This window comes from Lytechinus variegatus, chromosome 7 (genome assembly GCF_018143015.1).
Source record: "Lytechinus variegatus isolate NC3 chromosome 7, Lvar_3.0, whole genome shotgun sequence".
Classification (NCBI taxonomy): domain Eukaryota; kingdom Metazoa; phylum Echinodermata; class Echinoidea; order Temnopleuroida; family Toxopneustidae; genus Lytechinus; species Lytechinus variegatus.
In genome coordinates this window covers 35,794,024-35,820,816 of record NC_054746.1, presented here as the reverse complement: position 1 = coordinate 35,820,816, position 26,793 = coordinate 35,794,024, and the positions used below count along the sequence as shown (strand labels likewise).

The 26,793-nt window shown below is 36.1% G+C and overlaps 1 protein-coding gene across 1 annotated transcript; it reads right to left on the bottom strand.

Moving 5' to 3' along the window:
• Positions 1-615: 615 nt before the first annotated feature.
• Positions 616-25,113, bottom strand: LOC121419137 (hyalin-like). The gene is made up of 16 exons (XM_041613465.1): positions 24,863-25,113; positions 19,959-20,192; positions 19,285-19,521; positions 13,907-14,155; positions 12,880-13,113; positions 11,781-12,020; positions 10,660-10,899; positions 9,544-9,789; positions 8,660-8,914; positions 6,659-6,771; positions 5,971-6,029; positions 5,156-5,319; positions 4,626-4,791; positions 3,818-3,873; positions 2,735-2,855; positions 616-2,116 (listed from the first exon to the last, which is right to left on the bottom strand). Exons 1-16 carry the CDS (start codon positions 24,939-24,941, stop codon positions 1,516-1,518), a joined length of 3,294 nt encoding a protein of 1,097 aa, XP_041469399.1. The 5' UTR covers positions 24,942-25,113; the 3' UTR covers positions 616-1,515.
• Between the last annotated feature and the right edge of the window lie 1,680 nt (positions 25,114-26,793).

The window sequence follows — 26,793 nt, the reverse complement described above, 5'->3', positions numbered from 1 at the left end:
TAAGTCAGCGTGCCGCTGTTAGTACACCGGGAAGACCTAATAACGCTCATCCTATGACTTTGTGCCATTTTGTTTACACTTTTCCCACTTCCCCATGATTCAAAATGGGCGTTTCTGATCGGGAAGATCAACAAGAAATTTTGAACATGTTCAAATATATTAGCCGATCATGCCAATTTGAATAAATGCCGGCTGTTTCCTCTTCCTCACAATGTTGTCATAATGCTGCTCCTGATTTCAACCGATTCCTATCCACCCTCTGCTAATCTAATGATCGGGATGGATCAGGGTTTCATAGTGTGATAGTGAAATAGCCCCTTTAGTCAATTCAAGAGTGATCTGAATTTTCAGTTCTTAGCAATATCATATCTTACGATTTCTTGCAGTAATCAAATCACATGTCAACCTAAGAAAAGATAATAACTGTATAAGTTGAAAATATTTGTTAATTCAGTACAATTGAATAAAAATATATCATTGCCATCCCCATTAATATAAATACTATTAAAACTATATTAAAGTAAATTACATGACAGAATTATCAACTTTGGTATGGCTGCAATCAGATGGCTGGGAGGCTTTTATGAATAATCTTGTCACTGATTTTCTCTCACAAATTTGATCCCTGCTAATCAGATGCAAGGTGTGGTGACTCAGTCGGTATTGCAAAGGTTTTGAATTCTGATGTCCCAGGTTCAATTCCCCCTTGGTGTGCTGGTACCTTTTGGTAAGACATTTATCCTCATTTCCCAGTCCTTCAGAGAGGACCTTAAGCCTTTGGTCCTCTGGTTGCTTGCTCAAAAGTATTCAGGTAAAAATCACCACCACCACCCCAACCAGGATTTTGGTGAAAATCAATGACAAGTTGCTTCATGACATGCAGATTTGTTATAGCCTAGTCACCTTGCAGTTGCAGAAAAGGTTGTGTTTACACCGACTGCTTGAAAATGAAGTTGAGTTTAATTTTTAATTGTGTTGATTCCAACTCTTTCAAGAACACCCCCTCAACATAAAGAGGTAGATTTAGTATGGTGTTTGGCCCGAATTCACAAAGGTGGTTTTGAATAAATGGTCTATAACTATGGTTTAGGCCGATTTTATATCTGCTCATTTCAAGGCATGTACATGTACAGAGGAGTCCAATAAAGAATGCACCATTTTCTCACATAGGGCACCAAATTCACACATTTTACAAAGGTTCCATGACATGTGGCTTTGTGACAATTGCTCCTACCGAAAATTCACATATTTAGCCAAGGATAAGCCTGAACTTCGAAGCTTACCCTAACTTTATTCCTAATACATGTACTTGCATCATTTTAACCAAAAACCCTTCCATAGTCCTTAACCTCATTTTTTATTTTCAGAGGAGCATATAACTCAGGAGCAAATGTCACATGCCTTTAATAAGCCCACTGTGTTTGTAAATTAATTGAAATAAATAGTGCTCTAACCTTTCTAATAATTCAAAGCCACATTTGTGAATTTGGGCCTTGGTTTTTGGTTTAATCTGTATCAGTAGATACCGTCAATGTTATCTGAAACATTTGAAAGTGAATTCCTTTTGTGTGTTCTGGTCTCCAAACCTCCTTCACTTTCTTCTATCTCTTGAATGTTGCCAAGTGATGATCGCATTGTAAAGTTCCCATCTCCGTTTCTATGCACGGTGGCTGCAACTGATCGCTGTTCGCTGCTGCCACTGGATGGTTCAGCAAAGAAAACATCAGGAACAGTGCTGCATTGATCAGGCTCATCTTGGGCTAGCAGTGAATTGTCATTTGAAATATGTCCCATGTTTGTCTCTACTTCAATGTTAAGTAAATTTGATGACATCTCTTTCTGTTTTATTGCTTGATCTTCCTTTTTTATCATTGGATCGGTTACTGTCGTCATATTAATCGTTTCATTTGTTCCATCAGATTTTCCATCCCCCTGAGCCCTGGCCTTCAAGGCTGCTATCATCCCTAGCCAATCGGTACCTTTCTCCTCCTCTTCCTCCTCCTCTACTTCAACTCCTTCATCGTTGATAAAAGCTGGATTTGTCTTTCCACCATCATCGTCATCGTCGCCATCACTTTCGTAGTAGGCATCAGGCTCGACAAGCTCTGAGTCACTCCTGCAGAAAATGAGACAGATTGAATAGCCTATTGACCAGAATGTGATGGTTGCTAAGCATCAATAAATATTATTGTTCCTTACATTGTTGAAATGTGCGCCAAAGATAAATTCATTAAATATATAGAATGATCTATCTTAAAAGCATCAAACTATGTTGTTAATTGCATTCATTACATTTTCAGTATATTAAGATATTATGACCTTTCATACTACAGTCATGATTTTTATGTTCTATATAAAAACTTCACAATAACAGTATTCAAAAAGGGGAATTTGAAGTACACATGCATTGGTGGACAGACATTCTTTTACCATTGACAACCAAGTTAATCCAAGGGATTGTTTGAATATCAAGAGTTGTCAAAAGTTGAAAACTTCCTCATTCATAACTTTATTTATAATCAGTAATCTATATTATAGGCTGTTTCTCTTCATCCAATTCCACTTCCTTCATTTTCTCATCTTCTTCCTCTTCTAGCTCTTACTCCTTCCCCTCCTCTATAGGCAGAATTTGATTGTTTGTTATATTGATATATAAAACCATTTGAATTATCTTCTTTTCTTCTTTATTACTATTCATCTTACTTTGTCTTAGCATCAGTATAATAATACTTACCCATGATGTTGACGTTTCTTTTGTTTGCATCTGCGTATGTAGACTGGGAAGCACAGTATAAGGAGTAGAAGCAAAATAACGACCCAGACAACTCCTACCACAATTGCCAGGGTTTTAGGCTCTGTTTTACAGAACAAGCAGAGAATGAAAGGAATATTAGAATAATAATGATATAGGATTTGTAAAGCATACGTATCCACCTTGCTAGGTGCTCAAGGCGCTCCTATATTACCCCAGCTAAGCTAGTCTACCGATTCTGGTGCGCACAGCTTTTTGAGGAATTACTTCCTGCCAGTACCCATTTACCTCACCTGGGTTGAGTGCAGCACAGTGTTGATAAATTTCTTGCTGAAGGAAAAGACGCCATGGCTAGGATTCTAACACACAACAAGGTGAGAGTCAGAACCACTAGACCACGACGTGACCACACAGTAATGATTAAGAGAGGTAAGAACAAATTGTGAATTTGGTGGGGGTTTCTTTGGTCTTTTATCATACAAAAAAAATGTCAAACTATCATGAAGTAAATGTCAGCTGCTTACCATTTAAATATAATCCTTTAGGTTTCAAAGTCTTACAAATTCTAACAAACTTTGAAAACTATTTAACATAATAAATAAAATTTGAATGACCTAATAACATACATTGGTTAGTTACCAAACCAAGCATTAATAAAATGTATTTCTTCTTTGGTATGATAAATATTTTAATAGAGGGACTAGTGGCATTATTGATGAGATGGTGACAAAGGGATTTGCCATTTCTGATCACATTGTTAACATGGTACATTAGTTAACATCGCTGCAAAATTACCACGATCATAAGTTCCTTGTGAAATGGCAAGTATGCATACCCCTTGTGTACTAGGACCAGCCAGACTATGCCAATTCGTCGTCAGTTTGGGACATAAGTAGGCATAAATGTAGCTACCAGGGTCAATCAGCCCCAATAAACAAGAAACTTCAAAAGCTTTTTAAACTTAAATGAAATGTTACATGCTGTTCATGGTATAATAATTTCAGATATTAATTAATGTATATTCCTGTATTTGGTGGTAACATTGTAATTCCATGTAGTTCTCACCATTAACTTGGTCTTCTAATTCACATCTTGTGCCGTAGTAGATGAATTCAGAGCATCTGGAAAAAAATAACAAGATGAAAGAGTTATAAGTCTAATATCTTAGAGAAATTGGGTCTGCAAAAATTGCATTAACAAAAAAGTAATTTTTTCTATTTTCTAAATTCATGACTTATAGATCATCCCCATTTAAAGTTTAAAAAGTACAATTTGGTCTGGCCTGTCAGTCTTTTTTTTTTGGGGGGGGTTGTATGTCATCTTATAACTTAGTATCTCTTTCTTTTCTCTAACAACCAATATATTCCACTTTAAAAGTTTCTATCTGATTTTTTTTCATTTTTAGAGGAACCTTGGGGAGAGGAAGGAAATATGCAACAGACCTGTACAATATAATTTTCTATGTGGTACATTTGAATAAAGATTGTTTAAGGATTTCCTGATTTCCTGCAGATTTGACTCTTGGTGGTGTTTCACAAAGAATTAAGTATGACTTACGTGATATGCAACGTGCGTGCAATCTTATTGATCAATACTCAGTAATACACTTCCTCTTTGCATGATCTGAAAAATGTGGTCGTGCATTTTATACTGCACGCAACTAGGCATTTAAGTGTGACTCCAAGTCATACTTAAATCTTTGTGAAACACCCCCAGGTTATGTTCAGCCTATTCACATGTTAATAAAAGATCAATGCAATATTTTGTCACCAAATACCAAGAAGATAAATATCCATGAAGTGTACTGGAAATGGGAAGAATTGGCTTATTTTGTTTGTAACACAATTTTGAAATGGAACTTTTGATAACTTACAGACAAGCCACTATGTTGTTTCCATTAGGTTTGACACAGTAACTGTCATGAAGGCAATAGGTTGGGTTATCTGGACAATAGGAGACACATATCTTGTTCTCAACAGTGCAGTTCATGCCAGTTGGGCAGGGTAGGAAGTAACATTCATCCACAATGGTTGAACTATCTGTAAATTTGAAATGAATCAATCACTGTTATAGTACCATCATCATCACCACTATCATCACCATCATCCTTATTGTCACCATCATCATCTTCACCACCACCATCATCATCATTACCACTGCCATCATCATTGTCACTGTTATCATCGTCCCCATTGCCACCCCCATCATCACCATTACCACCATCATTTTCATATTCACCATAGTTGTCTCCATCATTGTATCATTCTCCATCATCACCACCACCATCATCACCATCATCATCGCCACCATCATCATTGTCACCATTATTGTCATCATCCTCATCATCATCATCACCGTAATAATTATCATCATATTCTTCATGCTCAGAATATATATTCTTACCATCATGATTAATGAGCCTGATCTCCTTAACATCAGCACCGATGAAACCTTCATCCCTGAGTGATGTGAAGAAAATCTCGGTCTCATCTCGTTTGGAATCAGATGATGTTGGCCTTATGAAACCAAGACTGAGTTGGATTACTACACCTCCATCTTCAGACATTCTAAAGACCAAGATAATATAAGGAGAGTGATATAGGAAAGAAAGAACAAATAGAAAAATAAACATATAATTGGTGTGAATCTTTTCGTCTTTTATTGAACTTTTATAAAATAAGGTTATATAACAATATGTAACAGAATAACTGGCAAAATCTTGTATAAAGTTTAACTGTTTCATGATTCAAAAGGCAAAGAAAAATGTAAGCCTGGAAATTCAGGTTGGTATCCTAAAACCTAGAATCACCTTCATTTTCATCTATTTACCGTATTAGTCCCCTTTTTTCGTGTCATTTTTTCCAAACCATAATCCCTCTTCTAAAATCGTCCCCAGGCCCCTGGTATCAATTCAGTAGATAGACGATTACCACAGGAAATAGAAATATCAAAAAGACAAAATTGAAAGTTATTGAACGCATTACATTTTATAATCATAAGGGAAATTTTGAAAGTTGGAAAGTTGGAAAGAAGCAGATAAAAGGAATGGGGAAATAGGGATTGTTAAATACTCATGCCTTCTATTAAAAAGGAAATGATCTAACAGACATTAATACTCTTCTTTGGAAATGCTTGAATTTTGTTTTGTCAACCCCTTTGCCTCTTTCTCAATTCGTTTTAAAATCGAGAGGAAGAGCAAAAGACAAAATAATACTCACGTAATGTTAGTGATAACAGAGTCTAATAGATTAGGATCCTGGCCATAGGCTTCTTGAATCTGAAAACAATCACACGTTGGTCACAAAAATGATAAATTCATTATCAAACATTTCATTGAACGATAAAACTATTCATCCCTTATTTAGAGGTAGCATGAATTTACTTAAAAGCATTTCAGTTATTTAGTCAAAAAAGAATATTCTCCCTGGATGAAAGTTAACCTACAGTCATTGCTTAACGGGAACAAGTTTGTAACTTGGAGATCTTGAAAACTACAAGAAAATTACCAATCAACCACAATTTCGATTACTAATTGCCATAATTTCTTCTTAACATTTCCGATTTCATTTTTGCTGCATGAACCAAGCCATCAGCAAATTGCATATTCATAATTTATTACAATACATTTGATTAATTTCTTCACCAAAAAGTGATTTGAAATTGGTTTGAGGATTCTTGCCATTCCCTTTAGGTTGGTTGCAATAAAGCCACAAAACATTCCTGAAGATTTAATAGCCTTCTACTTGACATGAAAGTGTATCAATATTCATGTATTATGGCAAAAGAAAACCCTTCAATTTGTTCAATATGTATATTTATAACATATAATTTTTTTATTTTTTTTATAAATATGTATATTTATAACTTTTACAGCAGAGAGAACATCATTTTTTTTCTCTTTCTCACCTGGATTTGCAGGGCTTTGTCCACCATTTCATAGTGTTCAGAATTTATATCTGCCAAGGCATCTGAGTACACAAGGTTAGGTATTTCAATCTCCATTGCAATTCTATTTCTCTCTGTTGAAAACGGAAAAAAACAACGGCGATTTTCAAAAATAAAAAAACTCAATCGAAAAAAAAGTCGTTCAAAGACATCTTTGTTTGAAAGGTATGCTATGGAAGCTTAAAAGTGCCACCGAGATGTTGAGATAATTATCTCGGGAAGTCGACATCTTGATAGCAAAAGATAAGATGACGAGATCCCAGATCTCATCATGTCGACATCTTTTAGAAGAGATGATGAGATGACAAGATCCCGAATCTCATCATGTCAACATCTTTTAGAAGAGATGATGAGATGACAAGATCCCAGATCTCATCATGTCAACATCTTCTGGAAGAGATGATGAGATGACAAGATCCTGGATTTCATCATGTTGACATCTTTTAGAAGAGATGTTGAGATGACAAGATCCCGGATCTCATCATGTCAACATCTTTTAGAAGAGATGTTAAGATGACAAGATCCCGGATCTCATCATGTCAACATCTTTTAGAAGAGATGATGAGATGACAAGATCCCGGATCTCGTCATGTCGTCATCTTTTAGCAGAGATGATGAGATGACAAGATCCCGGATCTCATCATGTCAACATCTTTTAGAAGAGATGATGAGATGACAAGATCCAGGATCTCATCATGTCAACATCGTGTAGAAGAGATGATGAGATGACAAGATCCAGGATCTCATCATGTCAACATCTTGTAGAAGAGATGATCAGATGACAAGATCTTCGATCCATGATCATGTCATCTAATTATCTCTTCTTAAAGATGTAGACATGACGAGATCCAAGATCTTGTCATCTCATCATCTCTTCTAAAAGATGTTAACATGATGAGTTCCGGGATCTTGTCATCTCATCTCTTCTACAAGATGTCAACATGATGAGATCCGGGATCTTGTCATCTCATCATCTCTTCTACAAGATGTCAACATGATGAGATCCGGGATCTTGTCATCTCATCATCTCTTCTACAAGATGTCAACATGATGAGATCCGGGATCTTGTCATCTCATCATCTCTTCTACAAGATGTCAACATGATGAGATCCAGGATCTTGTCATCTCATCATCTCTTCTTAAAGATGTCAACATGATGAGATCCGGGATCTTGTCATCTCATCATCTCTTCTAAAAGATGTCGACATGATGAGATCTGGGATCTCGTCATCTTATCTTTTGCTATCAAGATGTCGACTTCCCGAGATAATTATCTCAACATCTCGGTGGCACTTTTAAGCTTCCATAGTATGCAGAATTTTAATTTGAATATGTTAGTAATCTGTTGTCGAGTCTTTTAATCTCACGTTCCTGATTTACCCCCCCCCCTCGCTCTCTCCCCCTCTCTCTCAATCTCACTACTTCATCTCTTTTTCTCCCTCCCTCTCCTTTCTATCTCCTGATCTCATTATCTCTTTTTTCTTTTTCTCTTTCTCATATTCACTATATTTACTTCAAATCATACAGAACCACTGTAAACAACTTAAGACCGGTTCAGGAATTTTCACAATTGTCATCGGGGCCTGTAAGCTATTCCATTAACTTTGCATTTAAAAATTTATATCAATCTATGAAATCGAGCTGTATGTATTAGTTACTGCCATGTCGGGTATGCCTTCAAAACAAAAAAGCCGTTAGTTGAATTAGAATGATAATGATGTATGTCTAAATTGATTGGGAAAGCACTTGAATTCATATGCTCATGAGCGATTGCATATTGTTGCTCTGTCAGGGAAAGCTGACCTTGAATCCATACATTTGATATAGCTACGTCAGACAATGCTAATCCAATCTTATGGATCTTATGGTGAACGTTAGCTTCATGATGAGTTACACTTCAAAAGATATGCATACATTAGTAAACGGACCATTCAAAATTAAGAGATCTCTATATAGATCTACCTGGTATCAAAAAGACTGTGACTGTGAACGAGCAAGTCTCTTCATTGCTGGAAGGATCAACCGCCGTGTACACGACAGTCGTATCGCCTCTTTCAAAGATGGCGCCAGGTTGGTGGGAAACGGTCAAGTTCACATTGCCAGAGTTGTCGAGTGCTTGTGGTACCAACCAAGAAACATCGGTCGATCGCTCGTCTGGAGAATGTAGATAGCCATATGTCTGACCAGGACAGCCGTGGATTGTCGGTATTTGATCGTCTTTTTATGGAAAAAAATAATAAATCTGATCTTAACGACGATTTGGAAACGTTTTTATTTGAAGATGTGAAGCATTGGTAAAATATTTCCAGACAGTATCAAAGTTTGAATATGATTTATGAAGTTATAATATAAGTTTTTTTCCAAATATGAATTCATGAATGGGTTAAAATATGTTTGCATTGTCGGGCCGGCAGACTCGCCAAACTAGTTTTCTATGAATCTTGATTTCATTTAACAAGTCTCTCAATATACTGAATTAAATCCAACAAAAAATACACTAGAAATTCTCGATAAATAAAAAAATCAATTATTCTCATCTTTTCAAAAGATATTTGAATATATGAGATAGAAAATGCAATAAGATAAGTTAAATTCAGTTCTAGATCAATATCTTTAAAGATAGATGCACATCCAACTGTTGTAAATTCTTTGCTGTTTTATGATATATTTTATAATTATATTATAATTTTTTTGATAACGAAGAATTCTTAAAGACATTATTTGGGAGAAGACTTCCCTAACTGAACGGGGACTAACAAAAAATCCAGTAATAAAATGGAGAGAAAAATTACGGCAAGTATATCTGATAAGTCAGGAAAGAAAATTATTCGTCATTTTCTCAATACCTGTGATAGTTACGATGAAGGAACACGTTGCCCGATTTAAGGACTCGTCTTGGGCAATGTATACAACCTCAGTCGAACCAATGTAGAAGACATCTCCTGGTTGATGTGATGATGTCATCGTGATAGGTCCCCCTCTGTCGTCATTTGCTAGAGGTCGAAACCAAGAGATGAGTGTGAAAGGGTAGCCTTCATCCGCTGGTCGACTCACGTCGTCAGGACAGAGCCAGAATGTTGGCGGTGTATTATCTAAATATATATAAAATTGTATCCATGAAATTAATAGGAATTGACATAGGAAGTCCGTTCAGTGACTGGCAGACAGGGTGGGATGCGTCTGCCTCAATTATTTCTCAAGTGATATAAATATCAAAGAGACAAACCACCATTATTTTTAGTCGTCGGAAAAACTGGCGTAATCTTTTGATCTTCTTCCCCCCTCCCCTGTAATCAGAATATACTTTGGCGCTATTCTACACATATTCATAGATTTCAAAGCAAAAAAAATCGAACTAAATATAAAATCAAGAGATCGATTTGATGACATAGGCCTATATAAATAGATATTTTCAACATAATTACTGTCAGGAGTGCTCATCGTGATTGGGTCATGATCGTTTTGTCAAAATCATCAACTTGACTATTCAGAAATTGATCCCGATTAACAGGTTACTTTTGGGATACTTAAAGGACAAGTCCACCCCAACGAAAACTTGATTTGAATAAAAAGAGAAAAATTCAACAAGCATAACACTGAAAAATTCATCAAAATCAGATGTAAAATAAGAAAGTTATGGCATTTTAAAGTTTCGCTTATTTTCAACAAAATAGTTATATGAACGAGCCAGTTACATCCAAATGAGAGAGTTGATGACATCACTCACTCACTATTTCTTTTGTATTTTATTATATGAAATATTTTTATTTTCTCATCATTGTCATGTGAAATGAAGTGTCATTCCTCCCTGAACACGTGGAATTCCATTATTTCAACAATTTGTGCTTCAGGCAAGGAGGTCCTAATCGTCAAATTGATTCAAATCAACATTTTTCTGAGGTGGACTTGACCTTTAAAAGGAAATTTACCCTAAATTTGAACAGACTTTTAAAACAACCCACCTCCAACTTTTTCGTAATAGGTTACGTCATCTTGATGTTCAAGGTCGTCGAAGGTTCGTGCGATGTTCGCGCTTAGACGACACTCTCCCGACAACGTATATTCAGCTGATCGACATTTGAACGTTTCTTCATCTATACAAGCATCCAGACACTCGACGATGCTGGAAGCGTTGATGATCACGTCATCATTTTCGACGAGGATATGTCCATCAATCTTGGTAAAAAGAGTCAGCACGAACTCTGCACGATAACAGAAGGTGAGAGAAAGGTCTTAATTACCCTCACTTGACTATGATTATGACAATGTTTAAACATGGGAATGGCAGGGTAAGGGAAAGGTGTGGAAATTACGATAGCTCTGTTAATTTTCTGCTGCCAATCTTCCATAATTCCTGATTTTATTGATGCCATTTTTTTTTTCAAAGTTTTGTTTTACCTATGTTGCTGCCAGTAAGCGTGTCGGTGGATTTTTGTTGCTTTTAACGATAAACATTCTTACACATTCTATTTCTTATAAGGTTCTTGCACAAATATTGACTCGAATGCTAGTATATTTTTCATGAAACACATGTAGTTTCATATTGATAGGGTTCTTCATCTTAATTATATGTTTTTCGTTGTTTTGTTGACGATAGAAGATGAAACCTATTATTAAAGCACCAGAATCCACAGAGATAAATCAATATCTGATTTTATCTAACATGCTTAATACAGTCATTTCTTAAGAGTAAGGTCGAAGCCGTCTGGACATCACCTTTGCGTAATCACCAATAGGCCTTCGACAATAATGTTCATGTATGGCCATCTCTTGTTAAAGTTCGTGTCATAAATTGCAAGTAATTTTAACCACTTTCGTGAAAGAAACGAAACGATTCTCATGAGCTATTTTGTGCGAGACTTAAAACAGGTTACCATCGTCGTAATAACGTCATCCAATTTCATATTCATGGAATCCTTTTTATTGACTGTTGAGATATTATGTTACCATGGCAGTTACCACTTTATTGTAAAGTTACCGTAATAGTATGCTAAACATTTGTACATTGGCCTGGATCCTTGAAAGTGAATTTTAAAATAAATCAATCGGGGCTATAACTAATAGGCCTACGTATATTGCCCACCTTGGACGGTAACAGTAAAATTACAGAATCCTGTATTTCCAGCCGTATCGTTGACCCCGTAGATGACCACCGTATCGCCCAGGGTGAAGTCGTCCCCTATCTCATAGTTGCTCCATCTGACGTTCACGTGAACGTTATCTGTTGTGAAGGGGTCTGGCCAGATCACGTTGGCTCGCCCCTCCCTGCTTGATGCGAAGACTACGATATCGGCTGGGCATTCTATAATCGGATCCTCAATATCTAGGTTAAACGAAATACATATCATATTTAAGAGCGATTTCATAATTTTTAGACTTGACAGCTAGGCGGCGCTACGGGGTCAGGGACTATCAGGGACCCCATGATTTTTCAAGAAGTGGGGGAAGAAAAAGGGCCAGAAAAAAAACGATTTATAAAATGAAGAGAGAAGAAAGAAAGGAATGAAAACAAGATAAGAGTATGTCGTATTTCTCAATGACAGCCATGTAAACGATATTAGGTCGTCTTGGGAGGCCAGACCAATTTCGGTGGTGAAAGTACCCTTGCTTCCATAAACGTGACTGTGAGTATTGCTTTAAAATTTCCGTCGGGCATCAATGAATGTATAACTTGGTGTAAAATTTGACATAAATGCTCAAACATGTATAATGATAATTTTAATAATATTCCGCATTTATATAGCGCTTAATACATCGGAACGACGTCTCTAAGCGCTTTACAGACATAATATTACCCCGGTCATCGGATCCTTGCACGCCCGCATACAATGTATGCACCTTCTCCACTTTCTGGGGAGCATTCCGACAAGAGTTCCAAGACTCAATTGCTAGGCATACTACATATAGGCTTTCACATTCTACCGGGTACCCATTTAACACCTGGGTGGAGAGTGGCAACGTGTGGATTAACGCCTTGCCAAAGGACGCTAGGCCATGGTGGGATTCGAACACACGACCCTCTGATTACAAGGCGAGAGTCAGAACCGCTACACCACGAAGCTTCCACGTATGTATGCCTCACTAGCGTATGCACAGCGTTTTCCAGTACAATTTTTTATGGTTCTTAAAAGGGGGGGCACGGGTTAGATGTGCCCCTACCTGTATCCACCACTGTATCTTACCCTTTATGGTGACGGTAAACCAGCAGATATCGGCAGCGCCTGATCTATCGTGCAATACGTACGTCACATTGGTCGTACCCACGAAGAATTCTTGGTCAGGCTCGGGACTGACTAGCTCTTCCCAGCTAGGATCTTGGTCAATGATGGTCGGTCGTGTCCAGTTTACCATGCCCGAGAACATTCCAGGCAAGTTCACCCCGGTGATGTTATTTGGGCAGTTTTCATAAGCACCAACTGAAAAAAAAAATTGGAACGTCGTTTGAATTAAGATTATTCTTGGAAAATATAGTGACATATAGCAATGTTCAAACGATGAAACTTTAAAAAAAATGCTATGTACCCCGAAATATATCTAATATCTTTTATATACTTTTATGATCATTATACCCAGATGAGTTAGGACACTGGGTTCGAATAAATTAAGCAAGTCATATTTCAAGAATAATACAGACCTCACAAGGGATATCAAAATAATACTTGAAATGAAAATGTGACCGCGGACAAATATTTGCGATCGATGCTATCAGAGGTGAAAAGGTGTTCAGACGTGCAAATGACCCTATCCTAAAATAAATTGGGAAATAGATATTATTTCAATAACTACATCGTGAACACCGTTATGAAGACCACCCTCTCAGAAGAGCACTTAAGATTGAATCTTGATGGGTATTTTTGAATCTACTGTAATCATCATCCAATGTGCATTTCATGATTTTTATTGATATTTCATTTCTTTCATTTGTTATTTGAATAAATGGAATTGAACAACCACCTGTTAATGACAAATAGTAGCTGTATACAGAAAGAAGATAAGGAAATCATAATTATGTATCACATTGTACTTCAAAATGTATCATAACAAGTACAAATATTTTCACTTCTGTTTCTTTCAGGCCTCAGTGTTAACAACATCATGAGCGATGATTATCATGTCTGTTTATGAATTCAATTAAAGACCAAAGAGGGTCAACAAAAGGTCCACATTGTTATTTGAAGGTACATTTTTATATTATAATTCAACATATACCTTGGATGATCACGTTAAATATGCAATAGCCAACAAGACCGGACCGGTCCGTGGCGGTTATATTAACCGCGGTGAAACCGCAATCGAAGCCGCTGCCTGTTGAGTGAGAAGTGCTAATCGTTGGTGTACAATCGTTGTCTGTCGCGGTTGGTTCTGTCCATTGAGGAGAACTGGTATTGCAAGCAGATTCTGCTAGTACTCTTGACGTAATGTTATCTGGACAAGATGTGAAGGTCGGAGGTTCTACATCTGCAAAAAGTTAGGAACATAATGGAGAAGATTTTTTAATATATATTTATAGTAGAGGACATTGAAATTACTCGTTCATGATATATACCCAATTCAAAATTGAGTGATTTTGTTTGTCATAATACCACAAAGGCCAAGGTCAACCAAATTGATCAGCCAAAGATGTGTTTAAACTGTCATAGACGGTATGAATTCAAGAATTAAACCAATATAAAGTAGACAGAAGAATATAAATAATAAAATGCCTAATGGGGATGGGGAATCGCTATGTAATATTTCAAGAAAGAGGACCATACCAAATCTAGGCCTTTTTTGTATTTTAGCAATATTTTTTTTCTATTACATTGTTCTTTTACTATACGATATGCTTCGCTGCACGCTGACCTTTACATGCATTTGAACGTTTTGACAAGGTACGGTAATACAATTTTAAGCATTCTGTATCAAATATTGGCAGATCTAAAAGAAGAAAAAGAAATAAATCAAAGTCGTCTTAACAGAGAGAACACCCCCCCCCCCCCCGGGACCTCATGAAATCTTATAGACCCGTCTCTTGTATAAACGATGTGTCCTTATATTGTGATTCAAGAACATTGTTCCGGACTGACCTCGGTTCTTTTCAATGTACTCACATCACAATCTCGGGTGGAGACCTTTTAACTGACTTCCCTGGTTCATCAGAGAGTTTCACAATTTAAAAAATCCTTGAAAATCCGAATGAAAGAAATTTTCACATTCTTGCTTCCAGAGTAAACAAGATAAATTCAGCGAAGTAACCTCTTCCCCTCCTTCTCAATTATGTTGCCTTATTATATTTGCCAGCTTAGTTTGAATTAGATTCGGTTTATTGGTCCTTGCAGCGAGAGAAAATGACACATGAGAGCTGCTACATAATCTATACCCTTTTATATTGTTTGGCACTGTACCCAGTCAACCATTTTACTAACAATATTATATGAAGCCCTCCATCTGATCTTATTGTGATCTGTATTAGGTTAGTCTTTCAAACTTGTTGAACAACGCTTTACCGTGTGTTTTTTTACATTTGCCATACTCAACCCAGGTGCAGAATGTGGTAGATAAGTCATTTATGTTAAAACACATGGACCTACACAAATAGATGTGTTGATAATCGAAAATAAAAAAAATCAGATCCTATTGAGACGTTGTATCATACAACATTATTGATGGAGATGCTGCTGCTGCTGACGACGACGACGACGATGATGATGATGATCATCATGATGCTATTGTTGTTGTTGTCGTTGTTGTTGTTGTTGATGATGATGATGATGATAATTGTAATGATGAAATAATAATAGTAACAAGAGTAAGTCATTTCTATATTGATGATGCAAGACACTTTTCAAATAAATAGAAACAAAGACCTATTCAATATGAGCGCCGTATTCAGAAAAATATTTTTTTAGATCTAAACTGCATGGAGGAATAAAACGCCCACAAAATTTTAATGTGACTTAAACTTGTTGAAAATATATATAATCACAAGCCGTCTCCATATGAAAGAAAATCTATATGGGCTTGCAGAATTATTTATCTAACCTACATGTAACTGCCCTTTTTATTAATTCTCTTCTAACTTTATCCGTCAAAACTAAATCATATTGTGTTTGGTCTCATTTCAAAGGGTCCGGTGATGTAGTGTGATTTTCCTTGTTGGCTTTTTGTGATGTCATATTTACTTTCACGCTGGAAGTGATAAACGAAATCGCCTTTTAAAGTTTTATTTCACTTTATTTACTTTGCAAGGCTGAAAGTCAATATGCTTTCATTGTAATTGACATAAGATATATTGCACAATACTATTATATTATCCAAGGTCGTTATGAATATCGAAGCGACCGACAAATTCCATGACAAAAACTGAATAATATAAATCTCAAAAAGAACTTCTCCCATTGTATTAATAATTCATATGCGTGGTGAGTTCGATAAAATTCTTCAAATCATACACAAGTTTGATCATTTTGATATATATAACTAGATAGTATTTTGTTTATATTAGACCTTTGGATATCCATTCGTGTTCAGAATCCAGAAGTAATTGGACACCTCCGCTTCTTTCAACTTTTACACGATCCAGTGTTGAATCCTGATACTGGACATCGATTTATGGTACACACTTTAGAAGGTTGGACAAACACAGGCCAAATTATTAACCGTCACTGGGCATCTATTGGTTAAAATTTGTCCAGATTTGGTTTTGCCCAATTGGATGATAATCGCCCTGAATATATATATATTTTTTACCAACAGACATTACCCAACACAGGGGACAGTATGTGGCCAACATTTTAAGTGTGTTTGCCGACAAATATCTTAAGATGACATGGCTCAATAACGCTTTGCTATATAAGGCCATATAGGTCCAGTTGTTTTTACGACGGTAGCGAATGATCCGAAAATTGATGGTTTATTTCCAATTCGTCTAATGCCAATTCGTCCAATTGCCAACTCGTCTACTATCATTTGGTCTATCATCAGTTCGTCTACTCACCACGTTGTTTACTTTCATTTAGTCTAATGCCATTCCTTCTAATAACCACTTGGTCCAATAGCCGTTTAGTCCATATACCATTTGGTCTAATTAAACTAAAGTGTAAATAAGCAAAATGAATGGGAAAAATTGGTATTAGATCGAGAGGAAATGGTGATTAGACGAAGTGATGGTTGGACCAAATGGTTATTGGACCAGAGGTTGTGAGACAAAATGTTGATGGACGGAACGGCATTAGACTAAATGAAGGTAGACCATGTGGTGAATGGACGAGCTGGCAGTGGACGAATTGGCAATTTACCAAATTGATGGGAGACGTGAAAATCTTAAAAGATAATCATATCTTTTCTTAGTCTTTATCCTTTCCCTTTCTCCTTCTTTTCCTTTTTCCCCCTGATTGTGGAACTTTTTGTGCATGGTCCCTTACACCCCCCCCCCATCTGCACGTTGGTCATGTTAGTGGTTTCCAGTATGAACGAGCGTCTTATTTATATCATGTAGAACATGATTTTGGATATCTTTTTTTCATAGCAATCATGCAATGGATATAGGAATAATGTAGACCTATTGCATGGTAAATTTTCTCTTTATCTAAATGATCTAACTGCGTGATTATACTCTTAACCCAAGTCAGAACTTTGGTTGTTTCGACGTATTTCATTTCATTTTATATATCCATTTCAAGTGCTAAACAGGGTCAAATTTATTTACAAAAGTATGTATACCTCCATAAAAAATTTACAAACACAGAACAAAAAGGGAGCAGATAGGAACTTAACACATTTCTTAAGTCTAAACCACAATAAAATAATTATAGACAACACTTTTTTTAATGCATTAAGCCTTCAATTTCTAGGTATTATTGCATGCTTAGATTCTCAACAGAGTAAAAGTTTGATTTTTTTTACTCTCATCGCATATCTGTTGTTATTTAAACAAAATGAAGGAGGTCTGTTTAGAAAATAATATAAGTCTGTATATACCCATTTATAAACATAAAACTACAAGATATATACTACACAACACATCATTATACAGTTTTAAGTTATTTAGCAAATAAAATTATTAAAATTCATGTAAAATGGATAAAACAACGAGGCTAATTGCGTGTGAGTAAAACAAATTTAATTACAAAAAAAAGATTTGGTATCGCAAACAATTATCGAGTCAAGGGGATATGCTGACCCCATATCATTTGATCTTTTGGCACCAAGATAAATTTTATTTCATATTCCTCATAGACATAATGTACATGTTGCATTGCACAAGGATATACCAAGTATGAGCATAATTCATCCAGAAATAAAGAAATGAAAACAAGTTGAACAAAAAATAACCTTTTGACCCCATGATCCTCAACAACACAAATATGCAGGTATTACCGAAAAATCATTTGAGCCAATGTGATCAAAATAGACGCAGAAATAAAGAAATGACAGCAAGATGAACAAAAACTTAAAAAAAGATGAGCATGACCTCATATCATTCGACCTTTTGATTCCTAGATAAACTATGACCCCACCATCCTCGGCATGGACAAATGTGATGTGATATTAACCAAGGATCATAATTATGTACCAAGTATGAACATAATTAGTATAGAAATTTTTTTAAAATGGGAGCAAGACGAGCAAAAATTTTAACATTTTTGTGACAGACTAACAGACAAGCAGGAAAATTAATCTGGTGAATTCGTTCAAGCGAGACAAAATGGAAAAAATGAGGTAAATATTTACCTTTGTAAATTAATTTTGATAGCATTAAAAAGTAATGGCAAATTAATGAAAAGGCTAAGAGTAGCCAGCTAAATACCGAGTGTTAATTTTCTGCAATTTTGCGCAAGTCTTTTTTCTACCCCCAAACAGAAACATTCCGTGTTCGTTTAAGCATGAACAAAACTAATTTTAAAGTGCATTTGAAAGATAAGACTTCAGAGCATCTAACATAAAAAATATGCATCATAATTTGAAACAAAATTTTGACAAACTTTACAAAAGTGTATTTTTTTTTGCATACGTACTCTATATCAATAATTGCTTATACTTTGTCAGTAAAATTCACAAAATACAAGGACCGGAGCAGCGGGGGTTGCAGCTCAGCCCCTAGACCAAAAGCTTCGGTCTCTGTTTTGTTGGTTGTTCAGCTGAACTCCGTTGGCTTCACTCACCAAATACAGAGACCAAAGTTCTAGCGCGATCTGTACAGGGGACTCAATGGCCATATGTTTATGTACTTAAGATCGGATAAAACGGGGAAGTGAATTTGCGCGACAGCCGAGGTAAGTCACTGTTTTTGTTCGTTTTAGCTTCATTTTTCTCCTTTTTGGGGCAATTAATGCCAAGAGGGAATGTAAATTTGCATTTTGGTCGCGTTAATTTTCAAATTTTTTATTCATTAAAGACAAAAATTGAAGAGCCCCGATGGGGGATTTTGCATTGCAAGTCCCCTAATGGTGGCTGCACGATAGCGAGCCGTCTGTGTACGAGGAGAATAAAAAAATAAAATGTTAAAAAACTCCTCGAAACAGACGGCTGCCAGCTGTCTACTCAGCCCCCTGCCACGCCTCTGCTTTACATGTATAAGGAAATGGTAATGCTCCTTTCAAACTCACCTACAACCTGCACAATGAACTCGCACGTCTCGACGTTCGTGCTGATGTCCGTCAGTGTATACGTCACAGTTGTCTCTCCGATGACGAAACGGGAACCACTCTCGATATCTGACGTCAACGAAGTGGTTGATGAAGCGTCTTGGATTCGAGGTTCCACCCACGTCACCACGGCATCGTCGAGGCCGGGTTCGTTATCCTTGACTATCGTTTGATCGGGGCAACCATATATCGTTGGAGCTATATATGACATAGATATTGAGATTATTGTTTGCGATGGGTGGTAGAAGAAATTAATAAATAAGGAAAACAAACTATTAACGTTACTGATTTTATGTATCATCATTCGACTGTAACATAAAATGTCAAACTGCCCCAAAGTTAATAGTAACAGACCAAGTCGATTGCTTTTAGGTCTTGTTACTTATTTGACTGAATCATGCAATGAAAAACTCCCCCAAAACTATTTGAATGAAAGAGTCAATAATAGTGTACTAATTAAAAGCTTGACATTTAGTTTTTCACATTGTTAGCTATCATCTTGACGAGTTTGTAACTTTAGTTGGTTTGGGTAATTTTAAACTTGCTCTCTAAAATTCTAAATGATATTGGCTTTCAAAAGAAAAGCAGTGAATAAACTTTATAACAAAGTTTTTTTTTCCATTTGCGTTTATTACCTTTGACGGTGACAACGAATGTACAATTGACTTCGCTCCCATTCTCATCGACGGCGCTATACATGACCATCGTGTCTCCTAACTCGAATAATGACGCCGAAGATACGGACGACGTGACGGTTACCTGACCGCTACCGCCCGTCACACGCGGCTCAGACCAGTAAACCGATGACATCGTTTCGCCGACGGAGATTAAGACTATCCGGTCCGTAGGACAGCTTATGGAGAATTGATCTGAGGAATATAACATTACCATTTTAAAACTATTTTACTCTTTGCCGATTACGAGGAGGGAAGAATATACTGACAATATAGGGGAAATTGTGCATAGTTTGTAACAAAAATTTGCCATAAGACAAGATTTTTTTAGCTGTCCAAGGCAACTCATCTTTTGCATGCAAAGGAGTGTCTTGTACAATCTAAAGTAGATATGGAACTATGATAAAGAAGAATAATTTTGCTTTTGTATAGCGCTTATCACATCGGAAGGATGTATAAGTTATATTTACGGGTTAATTAGCATTACCCCAGTCATATGTTTTGCCTGTATAAGATGTATGCATAATCTCCACTTCCTGTGGAGTATTCCAACCAGAGCAGTCAATAAATATTAAGACATTCCCCGGGGGGCCACTTCCATTCACGAGTGGATACCATGCGCGACCATGGGGTCTCGAAAAGCACCCTAAACACGTAATTTCCATATTCTGAAAATGCACCCCTTAACAAGTATTGGCGTGTGAAACCCTACCCTTAACAAGTCTTGGAAACAAAACGATACTCTTGGCAAATATTCCCTGAAATGCACCCCTAAACAAGTACAGGAATGTTTTATTGTTACGGGTCCTTCGGTCGTCGGCTTTACCTTATTTGGTTTAGTACGACCCCACCTTCTACACCTCGCGCAAATTGGGCTCTAAACACGTAGTGTTGGGGCAAAAAGGACATCCTTTATAAAACATTTAATTTTGTTTTATCATCCCCTCAAATTCGACCCAAAACACGTAATTTCCCTAGCGAAATAGATACCCTTTTTTCATTATTTTTATGTTTTTGACACCCTTATCACGTTACGTACGTAACGTGCCCTATCGTGAAAAAGACATCCTTCTTACGTGTTTTTTTGGGTCGCGCATGGTATCCACTCGTCAGTGTAAGTGCCCCCCCCCCCCCGGGGACATTCCATTGTTAAGTCAACGACATTGATGCTATAGCATCCTACAAAATAACTACTAGTGCTTAAAACCCGAGTGTGAATTGACACCTTGTCATGACGTTCCTGAGATAACAAGGCAGCAGTCGAAACAACAGGACACTGTCTTCAACACAATACCACTAAATGTAATCTATCAGCATAATAAAACAATACTCCTTCATATAGTCTTCTCCTTCAGAAATTCTTCTTTATCCATTCACTAACAATAGAACCCGCTCTACAACTTTCCATGGGGACAGGGCGATATAAAAAAATAAATAGATTTATATAAGATAATAATAGGTTAAATGTATACTATCGACATGATCGAGGAGTATTTGTTTTAAAATGATTGTCTTGAAAATAGAAATTCCGTTAACTTGCAATTTCAAAATATAGTACCATTAACTTTTGTTTTCCTGACAATAACACTGGCATCAACATTAAATTTTAGCGTTGCCTTCGACCAAACATCAGACGGGATTACAGTGAATAACATGTTTAACAATAGAGCTATTATGGTTTAACTTAGTTTCTTTTAATTCCAAGGATTTATATGAATCCAGATCGGCTGTGAATAGTGACCAGCCGAATATTAGATTTAGATCTGATGAAGGAAATAAAATAATAAAAATTAAATCTTGTTAATTTAAATATACAGTAAACATAGGCGGATCCAGAGGGCCGAGAGGCCCGGCCCGCCCCCTATTGGCGGAGCAAAAAAGAAAATTTAGAATGCTCAGAATATGGTCTTAATCTGAAATACGAGCGCGCATGTTTAATCAGATACGCAGCTTGTTCTCTATTTAAATCACTGTCCAGTTCCAGATCAGAATATCAAAAATTTTCTGCTCGCGCTTTGCGCTCGCATTATATCCCCAGTTATACATCCGCTTCATGATTTACAAACCATAAATATATTGTGTCCCGTTTTTATGACTAAATCTCGAATTTTCTGCTCGCGCTTCGCGCTCGCATTATTTGATTGTTAAAAAATGTAACGTCTTCATGGCTACTGCAGTACTGCAAGCAGTCCTTAGTAGGTACTTTTCGATCAGTTCAAAATGTTTATTAAAAATCTATTTAGTTACATAAACATCTTGTTTAGGATCACAAACTTTGCCTAGAATGTTCAAATTTTAGGACAAAATACATGACATTTCAAAAAAATGAATAAATAAATAACTCGTGCTTCGCACTCGCACTATTCAAATAAAGATTATTATATATTTATGTTGATTTAAAGCTAATAAGTGACTTTTAGGACTATACCCCCTTAAAAAATAATCTTCGAGCGGCCGATCGGTGAAAATATGGCTGAAAAAAATTCTGCCCCCCCCCCCTATTGGCGAAGGCTGGATCCGCCCCTGGTAAATCTAAAAGATTTGAATTTAAATCTTTTTAGATTTAAAAGTTTATCCTTAAGATTTGAAATAAATTCAAAATTCGGCTGATTATTCTCAAATAATTTTATTCATACGCTTTTTTTTCATTGATTTATCTACATATTTATTCAAAGGCATAATGGAAAAAAAAGAAAGTAGAATGCAATAAATGAACCAGTGGCTAGGGATATAGTCAATCAGAAAACTAGTCCATAGACAAATAATAGTCCTTCAGTCAATATGTTTGCTTACAAGCGTACAAATTAATATGCAAAAAAATGTACGAACACTGTGAAATAATTGATATTAAAACTAAAATTGGAACAGAGTAATACAGGGGAAACTGAATTTTCATCAGAAAGGCTCTTACTTTTTTATTTTCATGATTTTTTTTTTTGGGGGGGTGAATAGTTAAATTTTCCTATTGAACAATATTATTATCTAGATTCTGATAAAACGATCAATCCTTGTGATTACAAGAGGGGCTAATGTGCACATTGACCCCCCCCCCCCTCTCCTTCTGTTGTATTCTTGCATGGGTGAAAATAGAATGTGGGAAAACTGGGTATCCTGCTGAGGTTATGTTGGTTGATTAATGAGGTTGAAGGATTCACAATTTCTTTTATTCGTGTCATGGTGACAAATTGGCTTGCGTGTTACTTTATTATTGGTCGAACAATGTAGGGACAAGGATCGCATGATTCCACGGAACGATGATGAAATAAAATTATTTTTTAACCCTTTTTCAATCCAACACATTGAAGAATGCGATGGAGCTCTAATTTTCTCATAGGGGCAACGAACGAGCAGGATGCACGGGGTAGGTGAGGGGTAAGAGGATTGGTCAAAATAAGTTATAATCGTCTTCTTCATCATTAAAGCAAAATATACAAAATAAAGTGAATACAAGAACATAAACCTATAAATCTAGTCTGACGAGACAAGCATGGTCATGAAATGATGTACAGCAGAGTCCCGCCATGGAGGGACACGGATTCTTACTGGCAAATTTCTCAAGTTTTGATACTGCAGAACGTTTACTTGAATAGTCAAGAAATAGATGTCTTTCCTTTATAAAGAGCTATCAAGTGCATTCACCTGTGTTATACCCTATAGGCAAATTCTACGATTTGTGGTCCCTGTACTGATCATGGGTAAACTGCATCGTTAGAAAAGACATATTTTATCCTTTGATTTTGTAGATAACAGTTCTTTCCGTTAACTTTCAAATTATGATTTGTACTTATTCTGTACCATCATATTCATCTCTCATCAAAATCATTTCATATTTTTAATCATTACTATTAAACTATCATTATTATCATCATCATTATTTCTGTTATTATTATCATGATTAGTATCATCATTATCATTAGTAGTAGTAGTAGTAGTAGTAGTAGTAGTAGTAGTAGTAGTAGTAGTAGTAGTAGTAGTAGTAGTAGTAGTAGTAGTAGTAGTAGTAGTAGTAGTAGTAGTAGTAGTAGTAGTAGTAGTAGTGGTGGTGGTAGTGGTAGTGGTAGTGGTAGTGGTGGTAGTAGTAGTAGTAGTAGTAGTAGTAGTAGTAGTAGTAGTAGTAGTAGTAGTAGCAGTAAAAGAAGTATAGTAATAGTATTCTGGATTCATTATTACTACTGTTATCCCTTAATCATCATCATCATCAGTATACGGAAGAAGAAGGCAAGCCTGTCGAGACTTCCGGTGGTTCCTTATATAATTTATTATCATCATTATCATCGTTATCTCTGTTATACACAACTACAAACTACTGCTACTGCTCCTGCTGCTACTGCTCCTCATCCTACTACTACAACTACAACCACTACTACCACACTGCTACTACTACTAATGCTGATGCTGCTGCTGCTGCTGCTGCTGCTACTACTACCACTACCACTACTACTACTACTACTACTACTACTACTACTACTACTACTACTACTACTACTACTACTACTACTACTACTACTACTACTACTACTGCTACTACCACCACTACTACTACTACTACGACCACTATACTACTACTACTACTACTACTACTACTACTACTACTACTGCTACTACTACTACTACCACCACCACTATACTACTACTACTATACTATTTCCACAATTATTATGTCATCGTCACCTATACGGTCGCTGGCATCATCATCAGAGCAATATTGTCGGAAACTTAAATAAGAATTGAAGACGGAATAAGGTAATTATATGAATTTGCAATGTTGCCTTACATTTCACATTTTGCAATATAGCATACAGACCTATTTGTAGGTTAATAATGGCCCGAATAATGGAAGATTTAATCTGAATGAACTAACGTACCTTCCGCTTGTGTCCTTTCTCTGATTGATAAAATGAGAATTATGTTGATAATAACCACTCTTAGCCAATATCCCTCCATTATTGTACAAAATATTCCAAATGGATCACTATTGTCTTTTCAACACGATATATTGTCATGGCATTTTCTCTCAATATATCGAGCTAACTTCACTGTGTTATTTCGCAAAGCACCTTCCTTTTTCGTATCCGTCAAAGTGTGATTTTCTCCTCCTTTTGACGGTTTTGGGGGAATCAGACAGAAACACAATCATTGCCCATCCAGTGTGGAGGGCTTATTGGGTTTGGCCACCAAACCGTGAACGCAACGAAATCTACAAAATACCAGGAGGTCATTCACTAAGAGCTAAAATTGATTTTATGCAGTTCTATTGGTGTACAGCTCCTTGAAGTTAATTTTAGCTTTTAGTGAATCATCCGCAGAGCAAAAGAGAAACGCAAATAGTGGTTAACCAATGGAATCAAATTCCGAGTATTATATATATCATACAAACATGTATCAAGAGAATTAAAGTATCCCATTTGAAAGAGAGGGGGAGAGAAATAGAGATAGAAAGAAAGAAAGAAAGAAAGAAGGAAGGAAGGAAAAAAGAAAGAAAGAAAGAAAGAACAGGAAGGAAGAAAAAAGGAAGAAAGGAAGTAAGGAAGAAAAAAAGAAAGAAAGAAAAATAATTAGGGAGTGAAAGAAAGAAGGGAGAGGGGAGGGGAACGGGAGAGAGAGTGAAAGAGATAAAAAGGAGGAGACAAAAGTTTAAATTCGATTATAATTACAGGCAAATTAATGTGAGATTTAAGTTAATTATGAAAGGTGATGACTATGACGAAAGGGGGAAGAATTCCTGTGAGCGAAAAAGTATATAGATTATAGGCCTAAATGTAATGATTCTCAGAATAGACCAGTGGGATTGAAATATTTTTTTGTAAATCCTTTATAATTAATTATGTGTATTTCTCTTTTTCCCCATAGTCTTATTCGTTCTGTTTCTCCACTCATTCAATTCGGCCTTCTTTTCCCCATTGTTTTTCTTCTTCTTCTTCTTCTTTTTCTTCTTCTTCTTCTCCTCTTCCTCATCCTTCTTCCTTTTCTTCTATCTTCGTCTTCTTCTCCTCCCTTCTCCTCCTTTATGCTACTACTTCTTCTTCATTGAAGAAATTAATATAGCAAATATCTTAATTTTTTTCACGTTTTAATATTTTTCGTTATACAAGCTCGTTACAAGCATTATCTAATTCTTTTTGTTTATATGATATTTTATCAACTCTTTTATCATGAAATAAGCGTCGATCAGATTATGGTCTGATCGACATTATTTTAACAATCATTATTGTAACAATCTTGTGTTAATTGAAAAAAATGTCGACGCCTTCAGTTTAGATTTGCAATAACTGCTGGACATAGCGGAATTCAGTTTACGAAGAAATGAAACATGGGTAATACAATTATCTTTCTCAAAATTGATATTTGTTGTCTCAAACTTTATTTCTATTTCTTCATGAGATCATATGAAAATGCACATAAACTGCATATTGTATGTTTTAACAAAACGATCAGAAACATGTAAACATGAGATCAGACAAGTTGCCAAAACCGGAAAACAATCTTGTAAGAGGCCAATCCATAAAAAAAGTTAACGATAAATTCACCCCCATAAATACATTTCATTTCTGCCTCGCATTTATGATTTATAATGCATGAAGTGATAGCGGTAGAAGATTTTTGTCGGAAATTACAATTCCTCATATGCATGCTTTACTTTTTCGTCAAGTCCACTCAATTAATTTCGTAGAATTTTCTTTTATAGCTCGAAAGAAAAATATAAAACTTTGTAAACAATTATTTTTTCTCAAAATATTGTTTGACCCATTGTCGATTACTGATTTTTTTCCTTCAATGAAACATGCTAGATAATATA

Bases quoted from the DNA above. Each gene is read 5' to 3' on its own strand.
- LOC121419137 (XM_041613465.1), bottom strand. From the start codon at position 24,941: ATGGAGGGATATTGGCTAAGAGTGGTTATTATCAACATAATTCTCATT. The intron at 9,790-10,659 runs GTGGGTTGTTTT...ATATATATTTAG, and splicing joins CTATTACGAAAAAGTTGGAG to ATAATACACCGCCAACATTC. The intron at 6,772-8,659 runs GTAGATCTATAT...CGTTTTCAACAG, and splicing joins CACAGTCTTTTTGATACCAG to AGAGAAATAGAATTGCAATG.